The 27,533-nt window shown below is 34.1% G+C and overlaps 1 protein-coding gene across 1 annotated transcript in view; it reads right to left on the bottom strand.

Annotated features, from left to right (window-relative positions):
• The window catches only part of LOC139515867 (uncharacterized), an 86,741-nt gene extending 64,298 nt beyond the window's left edge, over positions 1 to 22,443 (bottom strand). The window contains exons 1-2 of the mRNA XM_071305604.1: positions 22,359 to 22,443; positions 11,799 to 12,140 (exon numbers count right to left, since the gene is read on the bottom strand). Of these exons, the coding sequence (XP_071161705.1) occupies positions 11,799 to 12,015 (217 nt within the window). The 5' untranslated portion in view covers positions 12,016 to 12,140; positions 22,359 to 22,443. The remainder of the gene's footprint in view (positions 1 to 11,798; positions 12,141 to 22,358) is intronic.
• Positions 22,444 to 27,533: the final 5,090 nt, after the last annotated feature.

Here is a 27,533-nt window from a genome sequence, read left to right as displayed (position 1 = left end):
AATGTAATTATAAATAGATTTTATTTCGGTTAATCATGACTAATTCAATATTAATATCACCTTACAATTTATTTTTCAGGGTTAAATTTCAGAAACCAAAAGTAAAGATATATTAAAATTATATTGGGAAAATAGATTTAAAGATTAAAAATGAATCCCACTGTACTTACTTTGGGACATAGTTATATTCGAAGATTATCTAATTATTGTAAAATGAATAGGATGTCAACCAACTTTGGTATTACTTATATTAATGGTATTATGTATGGTAAAGGTGGTACAAAATTGTGCAATATGATACAAGATCATGTCTTTCAAAGATTGATCACTAATTTTTCTCCTACAATAGTAGTATTACAAATTGGAGGTAATGACATAGATAACCATAATTTCATGGTTAATACTTTTATAGAGACTTTTAAAAAGTTTTTGAGACATTTGAAGTCTAAAAATGTAAAGAAGGTGGTTATAGTTCAATTGTTTCATAGGTTGAAAACTAGAGTTTCAAGGTCTGTATATGCAGGCAGAAGAGCCCAGATTAATCGGGAACTTGTAAATTTGACAAAAAGGGAGTTTAAAGGTTTTCTAGTGTACTGGACACCAAAGAGGTTGACATCAAAATTTCTATTGACAACAGATGGTGTCCATTTGAATAAAACCAAAATGAGGACTTATTATTATTCCTTAAAGAGGGCTGTTAAGCTTTCTCTTAGAAAATAAAAATCAATAATGCAATTTGTTGTCACTTATTATAGATATATACATTTTAATGTGGAGTGGTTGGTGGTGGCTGAGATATATTTTTTCGTAATAATGTGGAGTAAATATATTTTTCAGCTTGTATAATTATTTGTATATTTCAGGAGGGGAGATGTTTTAATCTTAATTGAAAATTTTGATTTCTTGCACCCGAGACCACCAGCTTTGCATAGCAGCGCGCGTTAACTAGCACATGGATTTTGCCAGATATGCGGACATATCTGTTCTGTGGGAAAGGGGGTAATGTAACGTTTGTGGGTCACTTTATTTGGTTCATTTATTTATTTCATTATTACTATTTTTAATTATTTTTCCAGAAAGATTGCTTTTTATTATTTTATTACTTTCCGATTTTTATTTCATTCATTAAATTTTAGTGACGTAACGAACCTCGCATTAGCATTAAAAATGTTTTCCCTTCTCAACCAATCAGAGAGCTCGATTGAATTCCCGGGGAAAATTTAGCTCGTGCAGATCTTGTCTGCTAGAAATGATTCTCAGCCCAGACTTCCAGGTGTATAGATGTAAGGTAAAAAGGGGAATTTTCAACCATGTGCGCGATATTTTTGGAAGTGGTCTCGGTAGGAATCACGCGCTATTTTATATACTATAACTAGTGTATTGAAGAAAATGTGTTTTACAGTATTTTTAGGTAAGAAATTCCCCCTCCTATGATTTTCATGTACATATTTTGAGTGACTAAAACTGGCTGGTTTTTGATCACGGTTTGCATTGAAGATTTAGCGGAAAACTTTGAATATTTACGTGTTGAGGCGTGAATTATTTAGAAAGCTGTTCGCTGGTTAAATTATGAGTTGAGTTTTTGAAAAGTTCTTTGAACTGAATAAAAGTTGTCAGTTGGCGAATAACGAGATTCGGTTAACTGTTCAGCTGTTCAGTTGTTAAGGTTAAAGTTATTTATAACTTGCGGGTTAAAGCAAGTAAAAGTTCGGAGTCATTATTTGTTGGCATTCACGTGAGTGACTCAAATCTATGACTTGAACTTAAGGACGGTAAATTTAAGTATTAAAGTGTTAACAAGCGAAATCCATATGCAAGCCCTGATCAGAACGGCAGAGTGAGTCGTTAAAGAAAGTTAGATACTGAAAGAATTTATTTTCTTGGTCTAAGAAATCTTGTTATAGACTGCAGAAATAGACTATTGACTCGCAAAACTGTAACTTATTAAATGTGCAGCTGATTCATATGCGTGTTGTCTAATAAAAGTTGTATCTTACTGAATTATTTTATTACAGAGAAACGCCTTGTCCCTTGCCTGAATTGATCCTTCGATTAAAACTCGTCCTGATTACTTCCCTTGGTATTGGTAACAACCTAGATTTTGAACCTCCCATGAGTCTGCGTTTCATGGTTTGCTGATTACAGATTATTTAAGTGAGAGCATATTCAGGACAGAACGAGTCTTATGTTGCCTTAGCTTCCCTTTGGATATTTATTTTCTGGTATTTGTCTGTGTATTTGGTATGTAAATCCTACTACAGGTTTGGAAATACTGAAATAGATTTGTTTTAAAAGTCTGTTATTTTTGTGGTGTCGTACTCGAAACGCCCACACTTTTTGGGTCGGGCTATTTACATTTGGTCTGTCTGTCTGTCTGCCCTTTTATTATTTGTTTACCTTTAGGTTTATGGGAAATGTTTTAGTTTTACTCCAACCCATACAGATCTATAATATAGAATTAGTGTAGGACGGTACTTCACACTTGAGCAATAAAAATACCTAGACATATTTTTAGAGGTGCAGTATATTACTCGGCTACTACCCTAACTGTAGTGGTAGGACTGATTTCTCTGGTAAACTGATATTGCCAGATCCTATATTTGGTAACAGTCCAGATTGTCATTTCAGTTGTTCACCAAGTTCTACACTAGGATAGCATGACTGCGGTCAAGGTCAAAGGTTAGGATCTGGTTGGCCCTCTGAGTAGACTAGATCTTCTTTGTTTACCTTTGGTAATAGAATCCAGAAGTCACACTTAACTGAGACTTGGAGAGTACAGAACATCAGAGACATCTTGTTCCAGAACACATATTTAAATGAATTATAAACTGGTGGCATAGACCGGTAAAAATTATACCTAATAAAACTCTTTAAAATATTCTAGTCGGGCATCACTATTATAGAAGTCCTAGAGCGAAAGCATCGGCCGAACCTACCCTCGAGATAGATTAAATGAAAAGTTGGGTTGCTGTCTAGTTTATAGAAAGTATAGGTTAAGGTCGCCTAGACAGTACCCCAGTTTCGTTTCACTAGGAGGTAATGACATAGATAACCATAATTTCATGGTTAATACTTTTATAGAGACTTTTAAAAAGTTTTTGAGACATTTGAAGTCTAAAAATGTAAAAAAGGTGGTTATAGTTCAATTGTTTCATAGATTGAAAACTAGAGTTTCAAGGTCTGTATATGCAGGCAGAAGAGCCCAGATTAATCTGGAACTTGTAAATTTGACAAAAAGGGAGTTTAAAGGTTTTCTAGTGTACTGGACACCAAAGAGGTTGACATCAAAATTTCTATTGACAACAGATGGTGTCCATTTGAATAAAACCAAAATGAGGACTTATTATTATTCCTTAAAGAGGGCTGTTAAGCTTTCTCTTAGAAAATAAAAATCAATAATGCCATTTGTTATCACTTATTATAGATATATACATTTTAATGTGGAGTGGTTGGTGGTGGCTGAGATATATTTTTTCGTAATAATGTGGAGTAAATATATTTTTCAGCTTGTATAATTAATTGTATATTTCAGGAGGGGAGATGTTTTAATCTTAATTGAAAATTTTGATTTCTTGCACCCGAGACCACCAGCTTTGCATAGCAGCGCGCGTTAACTAGCACATGGATTTTGCCAGATATGCGGACATATCTGTTCTGTGGGAAAGGGGGTAATGTAACGTTTGTGGGTCACTTTATTTGGTTCATTTATTTATTTCATTATTACTATTTTTAATTATTTTTCCAGAAAGATTGCTTTTTATTATTTTATTACTTTCCGATTTTTATTTCATTCATTAAATTTTAGTGACGTAACGAACCTCGCATTAGCATTAAAAATGTTTTCCCTTCTCAACCAATCAGAGAGCTCGATTGAATTCCCGGGGAAAATTTAGTTCGTGCAGATATTGTCTGCTAGAAATCATTCTCAGCCCAGACTTCCAGGTGTATAGATGTAAGGTAAAAAGGGGAATTTTCAACCATGTGCGCGATATTTTTGGAAGTGGTCTCGGTAGGAATCACGCGCTATTTTATATACCAGAATTAGTGTATTGAAGAAAATGTGTTTTACAGTATTTTTAGGTAAGAAGTTCCCCCTCCTATGATTTTCATGTACATATTTTGAGTGACTAAAACTGGCTGGTTTTTGATCACGATTTGCATTGGAGATTTAGCGGAAAACTTTGAATATTTACGTGTTGAGGCGTGAATTATTTAGAAAGCGGTTCGCTGGTTAAATTATGAGTTGAGTTTTTGAAAAGTTCTTTGAACTGAATAAAAGTTGTCAGTTGGCGAATAACGAGATTTGGTTAACTGTTCAGCTGTTCAGTTGTTAGGGTTAAAGTTATTTATAACTTGCGGGTTAAAGCAAGTAAAAGTTCGGAGTCATTATTTGTTGGCATTCACGTGAGTGACTCAAATCTATGACTTGAACTTAAGGACGGTAAATTTAAGTATTAAAGTGTTAACAAGCGAAATCCATATGCAAGCCCTGATCAGAACGGCAGAGTGAGTCGTTAAAGAAAGTTAGATACTGAAAGAATTTATTTTCTTGGTCTAAGAAATCTTGTTATAGACTGCATAAATAGACCATTGACTCGCCAAACTGTAACTTATTAAATGTGCAGCTGATTCATATGCGTGTTGTTTAATAAAAGTTGTATCTTACTGAATTAATTTATTACAGAGAAACGCCTTGTCCCTTGCCTGAATTGATCCTTCGATTAAAACTCGTCCTGATTACTTCCCTTGGTATTGGTAACAACCTAGATTTTGAACCTCCCATGAGTCTGCGTTTCATGGTTTGCTGATTACAGATTATTTAAGTGAGAGCATATTCAGGACAGAACGAGTCTTATGTTGCCTTAGCTTCCCTTTGGATATTTATTTTCTGGTATTTGTCTGTGTATTTGGTATATAAATCCTACTACAGGTTTGGAAATACTGAAATAGATTTGTTTTAAAAGTCTGTTATTTTTGTGGTGTCGTACTTGAAACGACCACACTTGTTGGGTCGGGCTATTTACATTTGGTCCGTCTGTCTGTCTGTCTGCCCTTTTATTATTTGTTTACCTTTAGGTTTATGGGAAATGTTTTAGTTTTACTCCAACCCATACAGATCTATAATATAGAATTAGTGTAGGACGGTACTTCACACTTGAGCAATAAAAATACCTAGACATATTTTTAGAGGTGCAGTATATTACTCGGCTACTACCCTAACTGTAGTGTTGGGACTGGTTTCTCTGGTAAACTGATATTGCCAGATCCTATATTTGGTAACAGTCCAGATTGTCATTTCAGTTGTTCACCAAGTTCTACACTAGGATAGCATGACTGCGGTCAAGGTCAAAGGTTAGGATCTATAAACTAGACAGCAACCCAACTTTTCATTTAATCTATCTCGAGGGTAGGTTCGGCCTATGCTTTCGCTCTAGGACTTCTATTATAGTGATTGCGGGTTTACAGTGGGACATTTGCCTAATCTACCTGGACGGCGAAAGCGAAAGCATAGGCCGAACCTACCCTCGAGATAGATTAAGTGAAACGAAACTGGGGTACTGTCTATGCGACCTTAACCTAGACTTTCTATAAACTAGACAGCAACCCAATTTTTCATTTAATCTATCTCGAGGGTAGGTTCGGCCTATGCTTTCGCTCTAGGACTTCTATTATAGTGATGCCCGACTAGAATATTTTAAAGAGTTTTATTAGGTATAATTTTTACCGGTCTATGCCACCAGTTTATAATTCATTTAAAATATGTGTTCTGGAACAAGATGTCTCTGATGTTCAGTACTCTCCAAGTCTCAGTTAAGTGTGACTTCTGGATTCTATTACCAAAGGTAAACAAAGAAGATCTAAACAAGAAGATCTAGTCTACTCAGAGGGCCAACCAGATCCTAACCTTTGACCTTGACCGCAGTCGTGCTATCCTAGTATAGAACTTGATGAACAACTGAAATGACAATCTGGACTGTTACCAAATATAGGATCTGGCAATATCAGTTTACCAGAGAAATCAGTCCTAACACGACAGTTAGGGTAGTAGCCGAGTAATATACTGCACCTCTAAAAATATGTCTAGGTATTTTTATTGCTCAAGTATGAAGTACCGTCCTACACTAATTCTATATTATAGATCTGTATGGGTTGGAGTAAAACTAAAACATTTCCCATAAACCTAAAGGTAAACAATAAATAAAGGGGCAGACAGACAGACGGACCAAATGTAAATAGCCCGACCCAAAAAGTGTGGGCGTTTCAAGTACGACACCACAAAAATAACAGACTTTTAAAACAAATCTATTTCAGTATTTCCAAACCTGTAGTAGGATTTATATACCAAATACACAGACAAATACCAGAAAATAAATATCCAAAGGGAAGCTAAGGCAACATAAGACTCGTTCTGTCCTGAATATGCTCTCACTTAAATAATCTGTAATCAGCAAACCATGAAACGCAGACTCGTGGGAGGTTCAAAATCTAGGTTGTTACCAATACCAAGGGAAGTAATCAGGACGAGTTTTAATCGAAGGATCAATTCAGGCAAGGGACAAGGCGTTTCTCTGTAATAAAATAATTCAGTAAGATACAACTTTTATTAGACAACACGCATATGAATCAGCTGCACATTTAATAAGTTACAGTTTTGCGAGTCATTGGTCTATTTCTGCAGTCTATAACAAGATTTCTTAGACCAAGAAAATAAATTCTTTCAGTATCTAACTTTCTTTAACGACTCACTCTGCCGTTCTGATCAGGGCTTGCATATGGATTTCGCTTGTTAACACTTTAATACTTAAATTTACCGTCCTTAAGTTCAAGTCATAGATTTGAGTCACTCACGTGAATGCCAACAAATAATGACTCCGAACTTTTACTTGCTTTAACCCGCAAGTTATAAATAACTTTAACCTTAACAACTGAACAGCTGAACAGTTAACCGAATCTCGTTATTCGCCAACTGACAACTTTTATTCAGTTCAAAGAACTTTTCAAAAACTCAACTCATAATTTAACCAGCGAACCGCTTTCTAAATAATTCACGCCTCAACATGTAAATATTCAAAGTTTTCCGCTAAATCTCCAATGCAAACCGTGATCAAAAACCAGCCAGTTTTAGTCATTCAAAATATGTACATGAAAATCATAGGAGGGGGAATTTCTTACCTAAAAATATTGTAGAACACCTTTTCTTCAATACACTAATTATAGTATATAAAAATAGCGCGTGATTCCTACCGAGACCACTTCCAAAAATATCGCGCACATGGTTGAAAATTCCCCTTTTTACCTTACATCTACACACCTGGAAGTCTGGGCTGAGAATGATTTCTAGCAGACAATATCTGCACGAGCTAAATTTTCCCCGGGAATTCAATCGAGCTCTCTGATTGGTTGAGAAGGGAAAACATTTTTAATGCTAATGCGAGGTTCGTTACGTCACTAAAATTTAATGAATGAAATAAAAATCGGAAAGTAATAAAATAATAAAAAGCAATCTTTCTGGAAAAATAATTAAAAATAGTAATAATGAAATAAATAAATGAACCAAATAAAGTGACCCACAAACGTTACATTATACCAAATATAGTTATTTCATTAGTCATAATATATAAGAAATTTTCATGCCAAAATTTTATTATTTTTCGAGAAGATGCTGAACTATGGAAGTGAGGTCAAGGACAGTGGACATATGCCAGATGACACTGTTGTAGTATAAGGTATCTGCATACAAGGTATGAAGCATCAAGTTATCCTACCTTCTGAGATGCAAAGCTTTAACAACTAGTTACACCGGTGCCAGATAGCATTCCCTATATCTCACGTACCGTGACCTTTGTGAGACAAAAACCATATAGCTCCGAACATTTATATATATTTCATATCCTTGGCTGTTTATATTTATTGGGTTTGAGCATTCATGTTGAAACATTTTTATCTTACAAAAGGTTTTTAGCACAATATATTATATAGTGTGTCCTTATTGGGGACTTTAGGACAGTGTATCATAAAAATGTTCATCAAAGGGGGTCTTTAAGAAAGCATATCATATAGTTTGTCTTTAACGGGGGTCTTTAGGACAGCATATTATATAAATTGTCCTTAACCGCGGTCTTTAGGACAGCACATCATATAGTTTGTCCTTAACGGGGGTCTTTAGGACAGCATATCATATAGTTTGTCCTTAACGGGGGTCTTTAGGACAGCATATCATATAGTTTGTCCTTAACAGGGGTCTTAAGGACAGCATATCATGGAGTTCGTCCTTAAATTTTTTTTTTTTTTTTTTTTTTTTTTGGGGGGGGGGTCTTTAAGACAGCCTATCATATAGTATGTTCTAAACAAGCATTCTGAGACATAGTCCTCTACCGCGTTAAGATTCATTATACTGGAACAAAATGCTCACTTGTTTTATAACTTGTCATGGTGTAAACAAAGGAGAAAATATTAAGTAAATGTCTTCATGCATGACTAAAAACAGTGTGGAAAACTGATTGTATGAGTTAATTTTTCAAGTCCAAGGACCATAACTCTGCACACAATTATCAGACCGAAAAAAATTGAACTTGATCAGTTACTTGTCATAATAAAACTATATACCAATTATCAATCAATATCTTCATGCATGGTGTAAACAAGTGTGGAAATCACTCAAACATTAGGTATGATTAATAGTTCTGTAAAATTAGATATGTAATACAATGTTTATCTATTTTCAAATTGTTATTAAATCTATACTATTAAAGGAGAAGAACTCATTTTGTGTGTCGCTTCTCTTCCTTCCACAATAAATCAATCATCATGCCTCTGTGTCCTATAGGTAACATGCATAGTCGCATTTGTCATCCATTCTTAGGATTATTCAGATTGAGTTATTTTGGGAGAAAAACGACAAAAAAGGAGTCCGGATATAATTCCGTCATCAGACTGACTTTTAGTCATAGATAAGACTTCCGATTTGAAACATGCACAAATACAACCAATCGTATGATAGATAACAAAAATGAAAAATAAATAAGCTAATCACAGCGTTCTCCATATCATGCTGTATAAATCTCAAGGCCCACAACTATTACACCTCCTTATAGAAGACAATTGTTCTTCGCGTTTATCTACATGTAAACTACGATTATACTACTTTAATATATAGTCTAACAGACTCTCTGTATGTATTATGTCTACTGTTTCTTTGAAATGTTTACTATTTAAGGGGTCATACCAGTTGCATATATATTTAAAAAAGTAAAACTTGTGACACAAGTACAACCAATCGTATGATAGATAACAGAAATGAAAAATAAATAAGCCATTCAGAGCGTTCTCCATAGCATGGTGTTTAGATCGCAAGAATCACAACTATTATACCTCCTTACAGAGGACGGTTATTTTTCGCGATTATCTACATGTAAACTACAATTATACTACTTTAATATATAGAGACTCTTTATATTCTGTCAGGGACTTTCTATGTTAGTATAGAAAGTCCCTGAAGCTGTCTACTGTTTTCTTTGAAATGTTTACTATTTAAGGGGTCATACTACTTGCATAAATAAATTAAACATGCTCTTCATCTAAAACTACCTCGACCAAAAACTTAACCTGAAGCGGGACAGACGGATGGACGGACGACCAAACGCACGGATGTACATACTAGAAAACATAATGCCCATAAATTGGGCATACAAATTTATTGTTGAAAGGGAAAATAGTGATTTGGTAGAGATTAGAGGAAGGCAGGACCTTTATGGGGGCGTCGGGATCGGGTGTTTTTAAGCTCCTGATTTTGGGATTGATCCTTACGTGATCCGGGAATAAATTTTTCGATTTCGGGATTTCGGGATATAAAGTTTCTTTAAATTCTGCATCTCGGAATTTCATGGTTTTAAGCCCGGGATTTCGGAATCAGGCCCCCTCCGACCACACCTCAAATTAGCCTTAGTCGGTCTTGGTCATTTATACAAGATTCATATCCTACCGTTGGCATGTTAATAAGGATCTCAAAAGAAAAAGCACTAATGGATTGTCCTGGAAGCATATTTTATTAGACTATTAATGGTCTATATATAAGCAGTTACATTTATTTCATGTTTGAAACGGTGCAAATTTTTATTTGATTTGACTTTTACCAAAAGAAGCATTGTAGCAAAGGAGAAGAATAATTGTGGTCTGAGGCCAAAAACACGAAATAATTGAATTTACCAGAAAGGAAACAAATATCGGACTTTGGAAAAAGGGAGAGAGCTTTTCGTACCTTTTATGAAATTCTCCATACATAATATCTTTGACAAAAAATCATCCTACAATAGTTTACAAGCTGTATATGCCCGCGATTTCGCGGGTGTGTTCTAGTATTATTAATAGTTCCAAATATCTTTCTTTTATTTGAAACAAACTAATATAGATTTGTAACTTATCTATAAAATGTCAACAACTTATATCTACACAATGTAATGTAATGAAATATATTTCTTATAAAAATAGATTATTTTCACTTCATCAAACAAGTTATGTATATATATATATATGTTGTGTACAAGATGTAAGTTTGTACAATTTGTTCAGGGTTTTTGTACAAATTATAAGTTTTTTGACACCTACCTTCTTGCAACAGGTGATACAGGTTTATCTTAAAAAATGTACCAGTGTAATGTTTTAAATTAAAAAAATATACTTCAACCTTACATTTAGTGCTAGTCTCCTTGTCTTCAAACTGCAAATGAGGATACATGAATGGTTTAAATTCTAATTTTATTATTTTCCATAAACCATATTCATATTTATACAAAAACTTTGTGTGGTCTTATAATGTTTTTGTATCAATGCTCAGTATAAGACTGTATCATGAAGTTGTGAAAATATGACAGAAATCTGCGAAACAAAAGACCGTGTGATTGCATCATCCATTTTTGTTCAGCAGGTCATAAAACACTGATAACTTGTACAAAAAAATCTGTACAACATTACAACTTGTACACAACATATATATAGCATTCAGAAAATTAGTTTATACCAACAACAAAAAAACTGCACCAAAATTATTCATATTATTTTCCAAAGAATGTCTTTTAAAAAATGAGTTATCTTCCTTTGTACAGAAATATTGTTTTACATGGCATTCTATTATTAGATATATACCATAACTCTGGACTAAATCATTAGACCGGAACAAAATTCGAACTTGATGTATCGACTATATAATATAATGTCCTAAAGGTCCCCATTAAAAACAAACTATATGATATGCTGTCATAAAGACCCCATTAAGGACAAACTATATAATATGCTGTCCTGATTAAACTATATAATAAATATCAAATCAATATCTTCAAGAACGAAGAAAAAAAGAGTGGAAAATTGATTTGCCGGACTGACGGATGGACAGACAGACAAACAGACAGACGAACGGAGTGCAAACCTTAAGTCAATTTTCAACTTAGTCAGTAGGGGACTAATAAGGGTCTTTAGGACAGAATATCATATAATTTGTTCTTAATGGGGGTCTTTAGGACAGCATATTATATAGTTTGTCCTTAATGGGGGTCTTTATGGCAGCATATCATATAGTTTGTTTTTAATGGGGGTCTTTAGGACATTATATTATGTAGTTTGTCTTTAAGAGGGGGTGTCTTTAGGACAGAATATCATATAGTTTGACCTTAATGGGGGTCTTTAGGACAGCATATTATACAGTTTGTCCTTAAAAGGGGTCTTTATGACAGCATATCATATAGTTTGTTTTTAAGGGGGGTCTTTGTCACAGTATAGTGTATAGTTTGTCTTTATGTACTTACCAGGTGACCTTGGGAACAAGCGGTTCCACTGTAATTTGTTGATTAAACATTTATCTTTCAAGTCAATCAATTTGTTATACTTCTTCTTCAATGAGTCCTCTAAAGATGCTGGAGGAAATTCACCATCAAAACAGGTTCTTATTGCACGTGGAGAAATTCCTGTCAGCAACAAACTCATTCTGACATAGTTTTCTTCCTCTGGAGAAAAAAGGTCCATCTTGTTGGACTATGTGAACCAAGCGTAACGTTTTTTCTTAATTTTTGTCCATGCAATAAGTAAATTTTTTACATAAATCTAGATCGTTGCACATCTTATGAAATTAACCTCCATCATGAGATTCCCTGAAATAAAATAAGAAATACATGAATCAACTGAGCATGTATGGAAAATACTGTTGTTGGAAATAGGAAATCCTTTAAATTTCATACAAACAAGGAATTATTTGAATCTGGAATAATTTTGAATTCTTGAAAATTGATTAGAATGTCTGATGAAAACTTACCCTACCTAAGACAATAAAATTCAATTAAGATTTGACAAAATTTTTGTTATATGGAATTTTTACACACTTAACTACATATCAATGCATCTTCGCTAGCCAATGGTTAAGATCGGCTCCCCTCCTCCCCAATAAAATTATTCATCTGCAAAAATACAAAATTGCAAAAACATATTTTCATAAAAACGTTTGTGTTCAAGTTGACTGTTAGTACCCGAGGGTATCACCAGCCCAGTAGCCAGTACTTCGAAACCAGGCATGTAAATACAGATTTTTTTTGTTATTAAATTTTGCTGTTACAAAATGTTAGAAATTATTTAAAATTAAGGATTGTATCTCCCTCGTGCAAAGCCCTGATTCTTTGCGCTGCTTTGGCTACACATTTTTATACCTTTTTTGGAGTATAGCTCTTCACCTTTTAATAGGCTTTTGATTTTCAAATAATTTTGCCTCGAGCATCACTGAAGAGACAAGCTGAGGCCGTGACGGATCAAGGCCCCAGCATGTCTGGCAAGACAGTCATAAGATGTCAGAGTAATCTCGAACATACCAACGTGACAGACGTATTAATCGTAAAGCTTGTATTTACATCTTCTCCTTCTTATCGTAAGCTTTTACACTTGAATACCAGTCTCCTCAACAAATCTGGTGGTCTCATGTAGGGCATCCACTGGTCCATAATGCCTTTCTCTGGGTTGTGTTTCTGTGCCTGATTCATCTTTCAAGACTGTAAGAGGTGTGCGGTATCCAGCTCTGCTTCTCGACAAGGACATTGGAGATGGAACAACTTTCATAACTTTGGATATATATGTTGGTTGAGTCTGTTGTGTCCTGTCCTCCGTCTAAAAATGGTGGTTTGTTAAGATCTTGTTAGCTGTTGGTTACTGTCTTGTTGCTTAGGGGTGTTGTTTCTGTGTAGCAGACTGGATTTTCTTCCTGTTGTTGTTCAGCACCATGCTGTGTTAGTTTATCGGCTTGTTTATTACTTAAAACTCCACAGTGCGAAGGGATCAACTGTAGTACTGTAGTCAGACTTTTTATGGTGTATAAAGCTTGTTTGAGTTGAGGTAGCTTGTCGTTCGACAAAGCCTGTAGCACAGAGAGAGAGAGGGCATCAGTATGAAATACTTTTTAAAAGTTAAAAGTGTTATCGATTTTGTTTCTGATGAGCGTGTAGCATGAATATGGGCTTCTTCGTCAGCTTTGTAGGACTGTTGGAATTGCATCTGATTGTTGATCTGCGTTGGGGTACTTAATGTATATACCAGTCCTTACTTTTGTTGTGGCATGTGTGGCTGACCCGTCTTTATATACTCTTACCCAGGAGTCTGAAGGGTATTCGTCTTCAAGTATGCTCATCGTCAGTGTTTTGTAAACAGTGATAGTCTGTTCATCTTTGGTAGTAATGAGGGGTACTACTGTCTAAATATTGACATTCCCAAGTTTATGTTCACACGGGTTGTTATTCATTGTGAAAGCTATGGGTTTGATATATTAAGATAGAACTTTCTGGTGTTTTCTTTGTAAGGCTCTTGTTTCTAATGTAAAGCTGGATCTTTTGAGTCTGCCTGCCTTGAGTTGTTTCAGTCTGGTATTCATCAGGTGGTCTTGTGAACACTGATATTTGATGGCCTGTTACTGTATCATGGGTTTTCAATCCTTTCTCTTAATTAATGGTGTTATGTGTGTTACTTGTAACGGTTTATTTCTTCCTCTGTGATATTTTATCCTGAGGATAATTTGTCCCGGTAATTTTTTTCCAGGCATGGTATTTCACAGGTTGATTTTTTCCAGAGGAGTGAAAATCTATCTGTGTTATGCGGATAGTATGTACTGGTATATATTTGCCGTACTATATTTCACAGAACTGTGTGAAATAGAGTCCCATTAACTACTATGTAAGTTACTCACAATCAATATATACCTGACTATAATTATAAAATGTTTCACAAAGGTAGACTAAATTTGCATAATTTATCAAAGGGAGGTAATTATGAGCAATTTATATTTTAAAGACATTAATATAATATATTTCTGAATCTATTTTATAGCGAAATTTTTATTTGAATCTTATTTTTTATATATTCATTTATATAAAAAGATGACTTACAACTTGATTTAATAAGACAGATAACATTTCACAGGTAAAAACTATCCAGCTGTTAAACATATGCTATTGTTCCAATATATTGTTATGCTATGATTTATCTGATTTCCATATAATCAACAACTACATCTCTGTCCCCAGACAAAACTATTTATATAGTTGAAAATATCATCATAATCAAATTCTTCTATTACTGTTAACGGTAGTAATGCAACTATATTTCTACCTTACTTTTAAATTTATATTTGTACTGAGATCTGAAAACAACTCACTTTTACATGAATTTCACTAACCTTATTTAATCATGATATTATTTTCACAATTACTATCTTTGAAATTACTTCTGATTTTCTTCCCTATGTTTCATGATAATTTTCTTTTTAAAAGGATGATATTGACTTGAATATTTCAGGAAAGAGGTAGGGCCAATATGCCGAGGATTTTTTTCACAGAAGGGCAAATTTCAAAAAGTGCCAACAGAGTAAAATTTCCTATAAAAACCAAAAATAAAAATGCTTTTTGATCTATATCTCGATTTACATATAGTATGATATGTGTGATCAATAGTTAATTTAACCCTAAACCAGATGCTCCGCAGGGCGTAGCTTTATACGACCGCAGAGGTTGAACCCTGAACGGTTGGGGCAAGTATGGACACAACATTCAAGTTGGATTCAGCTCTAAATTTGGATTGTGATTAAATAGTTGACACAGCATAGGTTTCTGACACAGAATGAATGTGTTCTAATGAACTTAAAATTTTTGTTTTCTCTTAGAGCAATTCACTATGCTGTTGAATATTAATCCTCTCAAAACAAGAATGTGTCCTCAGTACACGAATGCCCCACTCGCACTATCATTTTCCATGTTCAGTGGACCGTGAAATTGGGGTAAAAACTCTAATTTGGCATTAAAATTAGAAAGATCATATCATAGGGGACATGTGTACTAAGTTAGAAGTCGATTGGACTTAAACTTCATCAAAAACTACCTTGACCAAAAACTTTAACCTTAAGCGGGACAGACGGACGGACGGACGAACGAACGGACAGACAGACGGACGGACGCACAGACCAGAAAACATAATGCCCCTCTACTATCGTAGGTGGGGCATAAAAATGTTTGAAGAAATTTTCTTTTTTATTTATGAAATTTCAAATGAGAAAAATTGAACCCAATTTTTTTAATCACATCCCCCTTTCCCTTATTCCAAAACTAATCTCAATTAAAATTTCTAATGGAGTTTGCAACAATAACTACTCATTTAAATACATCATAAAATATTAAGATGTAAAAAAAACTGCTTGTTATCACTGAATGTTATTTATTATAATTTATCAGTTGGTAGTAAAAAGTGAATATACATTGTATATTGTATATAACAAAGATTTAAGTTGATTCTGGACAAAGAAAGATAACTCCAATTAAAAAAAAATCTTGCTATTGCACAATATTTTGCAATTAGATATTTCTTGCTTACTATTCTGGACAAAGAAAGATAACTCTAATTAAAAAAAAATTTGCTATTTCACAATATTGTGCAATTAGATATTTCTTGCCATTGCGCAATACTGTGCAATTGAAAAGACTTGCTATTGCACAACACTTAATATAATAATTTTAGATCCTGATTTGGACCAACTTGAAAACTGGGCCCATAATAAAAAAAAGTACATTTTTGGATTCAGCATATCAAAGAACCCCAAGATTTCAATTTTTGTTGAAATCAGACTAAGTTTAATTTTGGACCCTTTGGACTTTAGTGTAGACCAATTTGAAAACAGGACCAAAAATGAAGAATCTACATACACAGTTAGATTTGGTATATCAAAGAACCCCATTTATTCAATTTTTGATGAAATCAAACAAAGTTTAATTTTGGACCCCGATTTGGACCAACTTGAAAACTGGGCCAATAATCAAGAATCTAAGTACATTTTTAGATTCAGCATATCAAAGAACCTAACTGATTCATTTTTTGTCAAAATCAAACTAAGTTTAATTTTGGACCCTTTGGACCTTAATGTAGACCAATTTGAAAACGGGACCAAAAGTTAAGAATCTACATACACAGTCATGACAGTTAGATTCGGCATATCAAAGAACCCCAATTATTCAATTTTGATGAAATCAAACAAAGTTTAATTTTGGACCCTTTGGGCCCCTTATTCTGTTGGGACCAAAACTCCCAAAATCAATACCAACCTTCCTTTTATGGTCATAAACTTTGTGTTTAAATTTCATAGATTTCTATTTACTTATACTAACGTTATGGTGCGAAAACCAAGAAAAATGCTTATTTGGGTCCCTTTTTGGCCCCTAATTCCTAAACTGTTGGGACCTAAACTCCCAAAATCAATACCAACCTTCCTTTTGTAGTCATTAACATTGTGTTTAAATTTCATTGATTTCTATTTACTTAAACTAAAGTTATTGTGCGAAAACCAAGAATAATGCTTATTTGGGCCCTTTTTTGGCCCCTAATTCCTAAACTGTTGAAACCTAAACTCCCAAAATCAATCCCAACCGTTCTTTTGTGGTCATAAACCTTGTGTCAAAATTTCATAGATTTCTATTAACTTAAACTAAAGTTATAGTGCGAAAACCAAGAAAATGCTTATTTGGGCCCTTTTTGGCCCCTAATTCCTAAAATGTTGGGACCAAAACTCCCAAAATCAATACCAACCTTCCTTTTGTGGTCATAAACCTTGTGTTAAAATTTCATAGATTTCCATTCACTTTTACTAAAGTTAGAGTGCGAAAACTAAAAGTATTCGGACGCCGGACGACGACGACGACGACGACGCCGACGCCAACGTGATAGCAATATACGACGAAAATTTTTTCAAATTTTGCGGTCGTATAAAAAGGATGAAAGTACAATATCCGGATTTTCGGGTGTTTTTTTGTGGAAAAAAACAGGGAATCCCCCAAGAAGGACTTTTCAAACCAAAGAAAAGTTATGCTTTTTATGACTGTTGTTATTCATACTACTTTTTACTTCAAAAATGAAATTGGTTTAGTGTGTCCTTATTACATAAAAAACAACTTTTTAAAGAAAATATTGTAACATCGATAAATTGTACCAATATAGTTTCTAAATAAGAGTCATAATGATAAGAATCGCCGTAGCTCCACCAGTAGAGCACAGAACTACTAATAAATGACGGTTTTGAAGAAAGGGTTCGAACCTCGTTTAGAACTTTTGCATTTTTTTGTGTTGTTATATTAAATTTTAAAGTTTCTATCATATTTTTTCGGTTGTTTGCTTGATTCATAGAGTCATTTTGGTTCATTTTGACTATTCAGTTAGTGTACTAGTAAATAATTTTACGTGTATCAAAGAAAAAACAATGTATCGCTTATTGTGTGCAATCCTATGACTGTCCATACTCTTGAATTACTTTCTATTCATGTGTTTACGTTATTACATATATCCAAGGCCAAGTTCGGATGGACCTAGAGTTCTGACTAGAGTTCCATATGAACGGTAATTAATTTTGAAGAGTAAGGTCTCTAGATTACCGGAAGTACAAGGCCTCTACTCTGAATATGTTTACATTCAAATTTGATTGGATTGACGTCATAACATCCGGGATATCGAGTCGATCTCTAGGAACCCTGCCACAACCAGGGTTCCTCGAGTGTTAATGGCGGAAAAGCTTTATCCAATCATAACAGGTGTTATATATGACCATGTCAATTCAATCTACTCTAGAATTCCATCCGAACTTGGCCCAAGGGACAACTGCCGTCAAACTGATGTAGGTGCCTGTACATAACCAATAACACGAGAATTAATTCTATAGAAATTAAGCCTACATGTTGCGGGTGTAATATACACATAACTTAAAATAAGGCCATTGTATACAATTTTCATAACAACAAAACACATTTCGTCGAAACCTTTTTTGAACATGGTATTATATGTAACAAATGCAGTCAACAACAATTTTGTCGCCAAATCACAAACTGTAAAGATACTAGTACTGAAATTTTTACCACCGTCTATACACGGGTACATAACTCATCAGAAAAATAAAACAACATAACAGAACAAATCAATTACACTACAAATCGTGATTGTAGGTAAAACATCAAGAAGCTGTTGCATCTGTATCACAACGAAGGGCCGATTTGTTAAAATTACAGAAAAGGCAATACAACATGAAGTAGTAACACAGGGTGATCTATGACCAACTGATGTAAGATGTTCTGCGGTTAAAATATATACATGCACATGCATTTTCTTGTCTAATCTTATAGACGATAAAACCTTAAAAGACCAGGACAAATACTGTGTAACAGATATACATATTTAGAATGAGAAAATCACGATTTGAATTAGTTCGATATCATTTGGCTCCTTGAGAAGTTGCATGGTATGGCACCTTGCATAAAGGATGTTAATAATAAAATAAAATCAATATTAAAAAATCAATAGTCATGGCCTTGTTTTTGTAGGAATACCTGTTCAAGGTATGAAAATAAATGATGTGACGTATTTTTATGTACTATAAATAGCATCTATCGGGCTATTTAAAACATTATTTACCTATCTTATCGAATGAAACAAATTGCCGACAAATTGTCCCTACCTCTTTTTTCAAGGATAATTTGTGAAATTATTTCCCATTATAATATATTTTTTTTTAACATTTTCGCTTTATTTCAAATACACTATTATTATGTCATTGTATTTTTAAAGGATAATTTTTTTCTAATAACTATTCAATAAGTTAACTACCCAGATAGAATTTCACGGCAAAGGATAAAATATCCCAGGGAAATAGTTTCCTCCGGATAAAAAAATAACAACTACTGTGACATTTTTTCCTCCGGATCAAATTTCACCCGGATATAATTTTGCTTTACACTTCCACGTCATTCTTTTGTCAAAAGTTACCCCAAGGTATGTGTGTTGGTCTTCCATTTTAAGTGGATTACCATCCACAATCAGTCTGACAGATCGGGTTTTGTGATATTTCGAGAGTGTTCCAGTTGTGTTTTCTTTGTTGATTGGAAAACACGTCTGCTTATCCCATGTGATTATTTTATCTAAAGCTGGTTGTATTCTGTATTTAGTTTAGCACCAGAGAACATAATCGTCTGCATAAAGTACTAAATGTCTGGTACTAGATCGTTCATAAAAAGTATTAATAGAGTTGGTGTTTATACTCCTCAATGTGGGATCCTTTGTGTTAAAATTACTTTTCGATCACATTGCCAATCTTCTCTGGCACTTAAGCTTTGTTCTGAGGTGTTTTGCCTTGCTTTGTTAGAGATTGATGTTATTCACCTGTATGGTGTTTGATTCGGTCTCTTCTCTTGCTCTTGGGGGCTACATCATGTGTTTCCTGAACTTAATTGTACCAGTATGGCTTGCAGTCCTTTCTCACACCCTTTCGTTTACTTTCTTTTGCCGCTCTTACTATGCTTGCATTGAATATTTTGACAACATTATTGATGTTCTTTCATTTTGTAACTATGTCCTTTGTAAGTTCATTTGCTCTTGTTTCAAATTTTCACCCGTTTACCTTCTTGTAATTCAAACTTGGTAAATAAGAATTATCAGGTGTTTATCGTTCCTCTGATGGATTGTATAACTGGGCGATGGTCACTGCATTCTAGCTGGTTTCATACCTTTCTACTGATATTCGTCAGTACAGAAAGCTAGGTCTGGTGTAGTTGTTATTTGCCAGCGACAGAAATAGAAGGGTGGTGTATCAGCTGTTAGATCCTTTACAAGAATAAGATGGGATCATCTTGCCAATCTTTAATGGTTTCTCCTCTTTTATCTATATCTATTAAGAGCACCACGATGTGCAACATTCTAGCAGGATCTTCTTATCCTTCTTGAGCAATTGAGATCACCTCCATTTTTGTGAGGTTCATGTATTCTATAAAAGAGGGGCAAAACATACCTCAGGAACAGTCAAACTCATAAATCGAAAATAAACTGACAACGCCATGGCTAAAAATGAAAAAGACAAACAGACAAACAATAGTACACAAATAACAACATAGAAAACTAAAAATTGAGCAACACGCACCACATCAAAAACTGGGGTGATCAGATGCTCCGAAAGGGTAAGCAGATCCGGCTCCACATGTGGCACCCGTCGTGTTGCTCATGTTATTACTAACCCGGTTTATAGTCTAATTCGGTAGGTCACATTCATGAAAAGGGAAGGGGATTGTAGAAACAACGTAAGAAACATATCCGATTTCATCTGTGAAACGGTTATTCCATAACGGTCAACCAATTCGTAATGGCGTCCGTAAAATTTACGAAGGAGTAATTTCAACTTAACCATTTGGAAGTCTTGATTTAATAGCTAACTAGTGAGCATCAACCCTCTGTAAAGGAAATCATGATAGGAAATACAAGTGGGGAAATATCGTATCAATTGGGGGAGATATACTCCGTATGCCAATGGTATGCAGGTGCTGCTGCAATGTTGCTACATAGAAATGGAAAGTTCACAATTGGGAAGCTAAAATCATCTAATTTGTCGTAAAGTTTTGTTTTCCACCGACCCTTATTGTCAATTTCTGGATGTTAGTCAAGATATGAGGCAGACTTTCACTGTATCTGTTGTATCCTTAATCATCTCTAGTGCGATGGGATAGATGCGTTCAACATAGGCCCAAATTTTGAATTATTTAGTGAGAGAATATCATCTATATAGCGGAAAGTAAAGTTAAAGGATATTGCTAACTTCTTATTTTTCATCCTATGAAGTTCCTGTATGAAATCAGCTTCATAACAATAAAGAAACAAGTCGGCACGAAGAGGGGAACACTTGGTTCCCATTGGAATGCCGAAAGTCTGTTGAAAAACACGTCCTCCAAACGTGAAAAATATGTTGTCAATCAAGAAATCAAGTATCTTGATAATGTCAGTTTCAAAGATTTTTTTGTTTGAATCAGTGTGATCCTTTACAAAGAAGGATGTGTCCCTCCCTAAGACAAGATACTTGTACGTATCTACGTTGGCCATTCTTTTTAATGAAACAAAATAATACCAACTCTTTCAATTTGTCTTTTAGTTTGGAATGGGGAATACTTGTGTAAAGTGTAGAAAAGTCAAATGTTTTAAAACTATTGCAGGTGAAAGAGTCTTAGGTTGTATGTACTCTAAAAGATCTTTGGATTTTTTCAGTATCCACATCTGATTCACGCCTTCTCTGGATTAGGCAGTTTAACAATAACTTTGAAGCTCGGCTTTGATTGCTGATAAAACATATGTTAATAATTTAGAAAAAGGTTTATAATGTGTTTTGTAGACTGATATTTGTCTTTTTTTGGTCGTTTACTAGTGTTTTGCAACACAGGGACTCGGTCATCATCTTCATATTTTGTTTATCAATGTTTTTCAAATAATTTTTTTTCGTTTTACATGTCAATTTTTATTACATCATATATACGTTTTTAACGTTGGCACAACTTTTTCTGTTTTTGGCAATATGCTGTTTACTATCCATACTCATGATATTCGTATTCGACGGCAATACACCTTATCGCTATTTGTCCGCAATTGCTGGAAATCACACAGGTTCCCGTAAAATGTTGACGTCATAAAACAAAATATCTGACGCCACAATGGAAAAGTGATTGTTGTTGACGTCAAAAGTTCAAGCGGCCGGGTTAGCCGGGATTAGCGATATAAGGTGTATAGGGGGTCCGTTAACATGTTAACAACATCTCGATTTGGGCAAAAACCGTTAACAACAAATGCAAAAATGCTGATAACAGTTAACACATGGGTTAAAACAGTTAACGTTATGTACAGTTCAAATTTATTTAACACCTTGAAAAAGGCCAAAACAGGTTAACATAAAAAGGTATTACCCCCTCTTTCACATTTCATTTTCAATGCATGTAGCTATATTACTGATGTTTTTGTTGTTTTAAAATCTATGGAACTATGATGAGATGTGTTATATTTACCAGATAAACATGTTGAACTTAAAAATACATTCCTTGAACATGGACAACAAAATCGTTTCAAAGTGGGGAATCCCCTTAAATTTCCTACTTTCGTTTCTGATTCTATAGTCTAACCAAGTACCGAAACGAATGTAGTCGATATAAATAAACTGGCCATGAAGGATGATGATGGATGTTTATAGATTGGTTCATTAAATTCCAGTCACTTTGATTTCTATCAATAAATGATCTAAAACATATATTTTATATAATATATAGTAAAGTACAAACAATATATATATAGATAGACATGAGACACGTGTTTTTTAAGCGTGTGTAGATGTTATATTATTAATCAATACATTGTGTATGAAAATAATAATACAACATCTACACACGCTTAAAAAACACGTGTCTCATGTCTATCTCTAGATTCACCTTCCGTGACAAGGTAACACTACGACTATTGAAGTTATAGTTTAATATAGCGGATGTGGTGGAGTGGTCTAGAGCGCTGGACATGAGGCTAAGCGATTGGTGCTGTAGTGTATCAAAGGTGTGAGTTCGAATCCCGCTGAGGGACGGACAAAAATTTGTCAGTATAAAATCTAACTCTAACACTGTTTGGTGTAATTTTCAGACTTATATATATATATATATAAGTCTGAAAATTACACCAAACAGTGTTAGAGTTAGATTTGTTTGGTGTAATTTTCAGACTTATATATATATATATAAGTCTGAAAATTACACCAAACAGTGTTAGAGTTAGATTTTATACTGACATATAAGTCTGAAAATTACACCAAACAGTGTTAGAGTTAGATTTTATACTGACAATATAATATATATATAATATAATATATATATATATATATATATATATATATATATATATATATATATATATATATATACGATATCCATAATACATAATAATTATTTTTTTATCACTAGTATTACAAACATTACAGAAATATTAAGGATATAAATTCTATTCTGTGCTATGAACGATTGTTTACATGATTCATGTCAATAGTATTATCAAAAACCGCCCATATTCATATAATAAAAGTATGATACTTTCCAATAAATAACTAAAAAATAAGAATTGAACAACTTTGTGAAAAAAGCTATATATTATGATAGCGGCAAAATGTGGTCTTTCCTGGATCATTGGAGGAATCAGGGGGGGGGGGGTTGAAACCCCCCTTTTATGGACGATCAATGCATTTGAATGGGAGCATATAGTTGGAACCCCCACCCCTCCCCCTTTTTAAAATGGCTGGATCAGACCCTGCGGACCTACTCAAAAAGTCATCTTAAAATTTGATAGTTAAGAGATTTGGTTGCCGGTTAAGGCCATTTCGCGTTTTCGCCCATCATATTCTATTTGACGAAAACGCGAAATCGCGAAGTCGAAAACGCGAAAACATAGAGAAAATCTGAAAAGAGCAAACATGTTCAGATTAATGAACTCTACTAATTTACCGTACATGTCAAAACTAGTATACAAATTATTTTTATGGTATTGCCCATACATTTAACAATTTATTTTAGTTTAAACATATTTATTTATAGTGGATTGGGAAACAAGTTTTGCAACTTATATTAATCCCTTTCCACTTTGCGGGTGCGAGTGCTGCCTTGTAGCGGCAATAGCCTGCTCTTTTTCGAAATCTACAAGGGTGTCTTTAATGTGCAAGAGATATGGCTCTCTCTTAACACGGGTCAGCCATTTATCGTCCCCTCCTGACGGACTATCATCGTTACCCCGTAGTAATTAGTGCATCGGACTACAACACAAAGGTTCCTGGTTCGATTCCCGTTCGGGATAAAAATTTCAGGGACTGAATTTTCGGCTCTCCCTTGACACCATTTGCGAGTATGGTCTTGAGGAAACGATGATAGTCCGTCGTAATTAAGGGGAAAATAAATGGCTGACCCATGTTAAGAGAGAGCCATTATAGCCATATCTCTTGTACGTAAAAGACGCCCTAAATCGGGCTTGTAGATTTCGAGAAAGAGTAGGCTATAAGGCAGCACTCGCACCCGCAAAGTGGAAAGGGATTAATATAAGTTGCAAAATTTGTTTCCCAATCCACCATAAATAAATATGTTTAAACTCAGGTAAGATGTACTTAAAAGTCAAATTTTGCTGTAGACTGTCACCAGGGGCGGATGCAGGATTTTGGAAAGGGGGCGAAGTTTTGAACTTTTGGGACCTTTTTGGGGATAAAAACATAAAATAAGTGTTATAAAATATGTGCACTGTTTAAATGGTTCCTAGCGTTGTGCATGTATATTTTGTAGTTTCTGTAATATGGAAGGGTTGGACATTTTCGATGCTGTATTCTATCTATTAATTGTCTATCATAAAATGATAATATGGATCAAAAGTTATGTACTGATAAATTTAATGTGGGACTTGTCAGTAAAAAATAGACATGGAAAATTCTCGCCATTTTGTTGTAAGTTAAGTTATCATAACCTCACAGATTTCTTGTTGTAAAGAAGATACCGTATACGCCAATACCACTGACACCAGTTAAAAGAGACAAAAACAGGCAGTTTTTATCCCAAAATTTGGTTGATATGTTTCACCCAAAAAAATTAAGGGAAGTGGGGGGTTTCAAATTAACCAAAGGCTACGAATGAGTCTGAAATGACAACGAATTTATGACGACAATTGGGGACGTAAAGGCAACATCCAGCTGGCAGAGTCTGGTCTCTAAAAAAAATTTAATATATATAAGTTCTGCGAAACAGACATTCCGGTCAGACATTCAAACCCCTGCTACAAATCAAATATCCTCTCTTTTATTCATCATGTTCATTTAATGCTAAATAATTCTGTTGGAAATTTTCGATTTTAATAGCAAAAATAATGGACAAGATTATTGTTTTCAATCAAGATACAGCCAGAATGTTTGTTTAAGGCAAAAATCAGTCGATTTGTTTTCTCTCAAATATCTCAGACTGTCTCCTTAAATCAACGGTTCGTACCGTAGACTTTAAATATGTCTAGAGCTGACATGTGTACTGACTGAGGATCAATATTCAGCTATGTTATTTTAAAATAGGCTGGAGCGTTTAGGGTTAAAGATGTTTCCGTAGGTAAATAAAATTGCCGTGGAATTTTTTTTTCATGAGAGTGTAATAGTCTATAGAGTATTGCTTTTTGTTTGGTGGAACAGTGAAATAGAAGTCAATACGTTTTTGCTCAATCCTATGTCGCTTTGAAGGTGTCATGATTCTCAGCCTAAGCAATGTGTTACTGAAATTTCAAAATGACTGAGCGACGTTTTTTCGACTCTCTGGCCAACTCCACCATAGCGAATCACATGACTTTGACAATTAGTAAATTCCACCGAAAAATATCTTTATAAGTTAAGAATTGTCGCATGAAAATTTAAAACTAGAGTACACGGGAAATGGCAAAATTCACGAAGTCTATCCTGATAAATCAGTTTACAAAAAAACAAAAAAAGCCTGAGCAAAAAGGGGGGGGGGGTACGCCCTCTACGTCCCCTCTGGATCCGCCACTGGTCACTCTTCATAGAAGTAATTGTCCTTACGTGAGGAATTGTTCACCCTCTTCTGTGTTTTGAGCAAAAAACTAAAGAAGATAGAGAGAAACCAAACCGACTAAGTTTAGATAAGTTATACAAAATCAACATTGAGGTAAAATGAAAGTTATATCTAAAACTGCTATAGATAAAGAAAATTTGAGAGATCAGTTTAGAATGTTGAGCTCTACCTATTATCCATTTGCATTTGTTAGTCGGCGTCTCATAGGAATTTTAACCCTTTTATGAGGAATTTAACGTATTCATAATTTTTATGCCTATTATCTTGAAAATTATAATAGATATATAACATAGTGAAACTTTAAAAAGCTAAAACTTATCTACAAATAGGTGTACATGGCAAAAATTGTCAGACGACTCCTCATTAGAGTTCTCACCTATTATTGACGATATTTACTTTTACCAATATTTTGTGGGTTCGACGACTTAAGAAAGGGCGACGACTTACAGAAAAGAACCGAAAAGAACCGAAAAAGAAATTGATTTTTTTTGTAATCGAAGGAAATTAGCAAATTGCAAATCATTGAAAACCTTATACTGTGAGAGGACTAATTTTAACTTACATGTGAAAATTTGTTCCTTTTAAAATTGTTATACGATAATGACTGATGTACCCATATTCTAACTATTTTATTTATTGTGTTCTGAGTGTTTAGTTAACGCATCAATGTAAATATAACGGAAATTGATGAGACTGTCATCAAAGTGAAAGGGTTAACGCTATGAAACCAGGTTTAATCCACCATTTTCTACATTTGAAAATGCCTGTACCAAGTCAGGAATATGAGAGTTCTTGTCCATTCGTTTTTGATGCGTTTTGTTATTTGATTTTGCCATGGGATTATGGACTTTCCGAATTGATTTTCCTCTAAGTTAAGTATTTTTGTGACTTTACTTTTTACAGGTAGGGTCGGATGCCTATCTTATAGAATAGAAATTTAAAAAAAAAAGTTTTTATTTACAATGTACCAAATAAGGGCCCCTAGGAGGGCATATAGCATACAAAAAATAATATCATACACAATAACATATGCAATACACAGACAATATATATGTTACATGAGAAATAAAAAAATATAAAAAAAACAGATGTCAAGTTGGTTCAATATTCAACATTCAACATTCAATTTTTAAAAATTTTTATTTTTTAAAAGCGGGTGCGCTTTTCAAATATTTATATTTCCTTTGAAAGACGAAATGAAATGACTGTGTTGTGCATAAAATTTATAATATACTAATAATTGGGACTTTTATACTAAATTGGTATAATAGTCCCAACTAATAATGTATTTTTTTTTTAATATTGATTAATCTTCTTTTATTCCCATGTACTGATGTAGCCCTTTGTTTTATACGAATTAAGAAATTGAAACTAAATAAGAATATCGTAAAGTTTGGCAAGGTTTACATGTAGCAGGTCTTGAAATTTTCGTCCAATATTTTTATAATTCTATTTTCTAAAAAAAAAGGAAATGACACCGTGATTTTTGTTCTTCAATAATATTTCAATGCCAATTGTTTTGTTAATTCTGATGACATTAATTTGCCGACATAGCCACTGTGCACCCATTTTCCAGACCCAAAGCAGAGGACGGATTCTATACAT

Source organism: Mytilus edulis, chromosome 3, assembly GCF_963676685.1.
Source record: "Mytilus edulis chromosome 3, xbMytEdul2.2, whole genome shotgun sequence".
In the NCBI taxonomy this organism is placed as follows: Eukaryota; Metazoa; Mollusca; class Bivalvia; order Mytilida; family Mytilidae; genus Mytilus; species Mytilus edulis.
The sequence above is the reverse complement of the archived record's forward strand: the minus strand, read 5'-3'. Positions and strand labels throughout refer to the sequence as shown.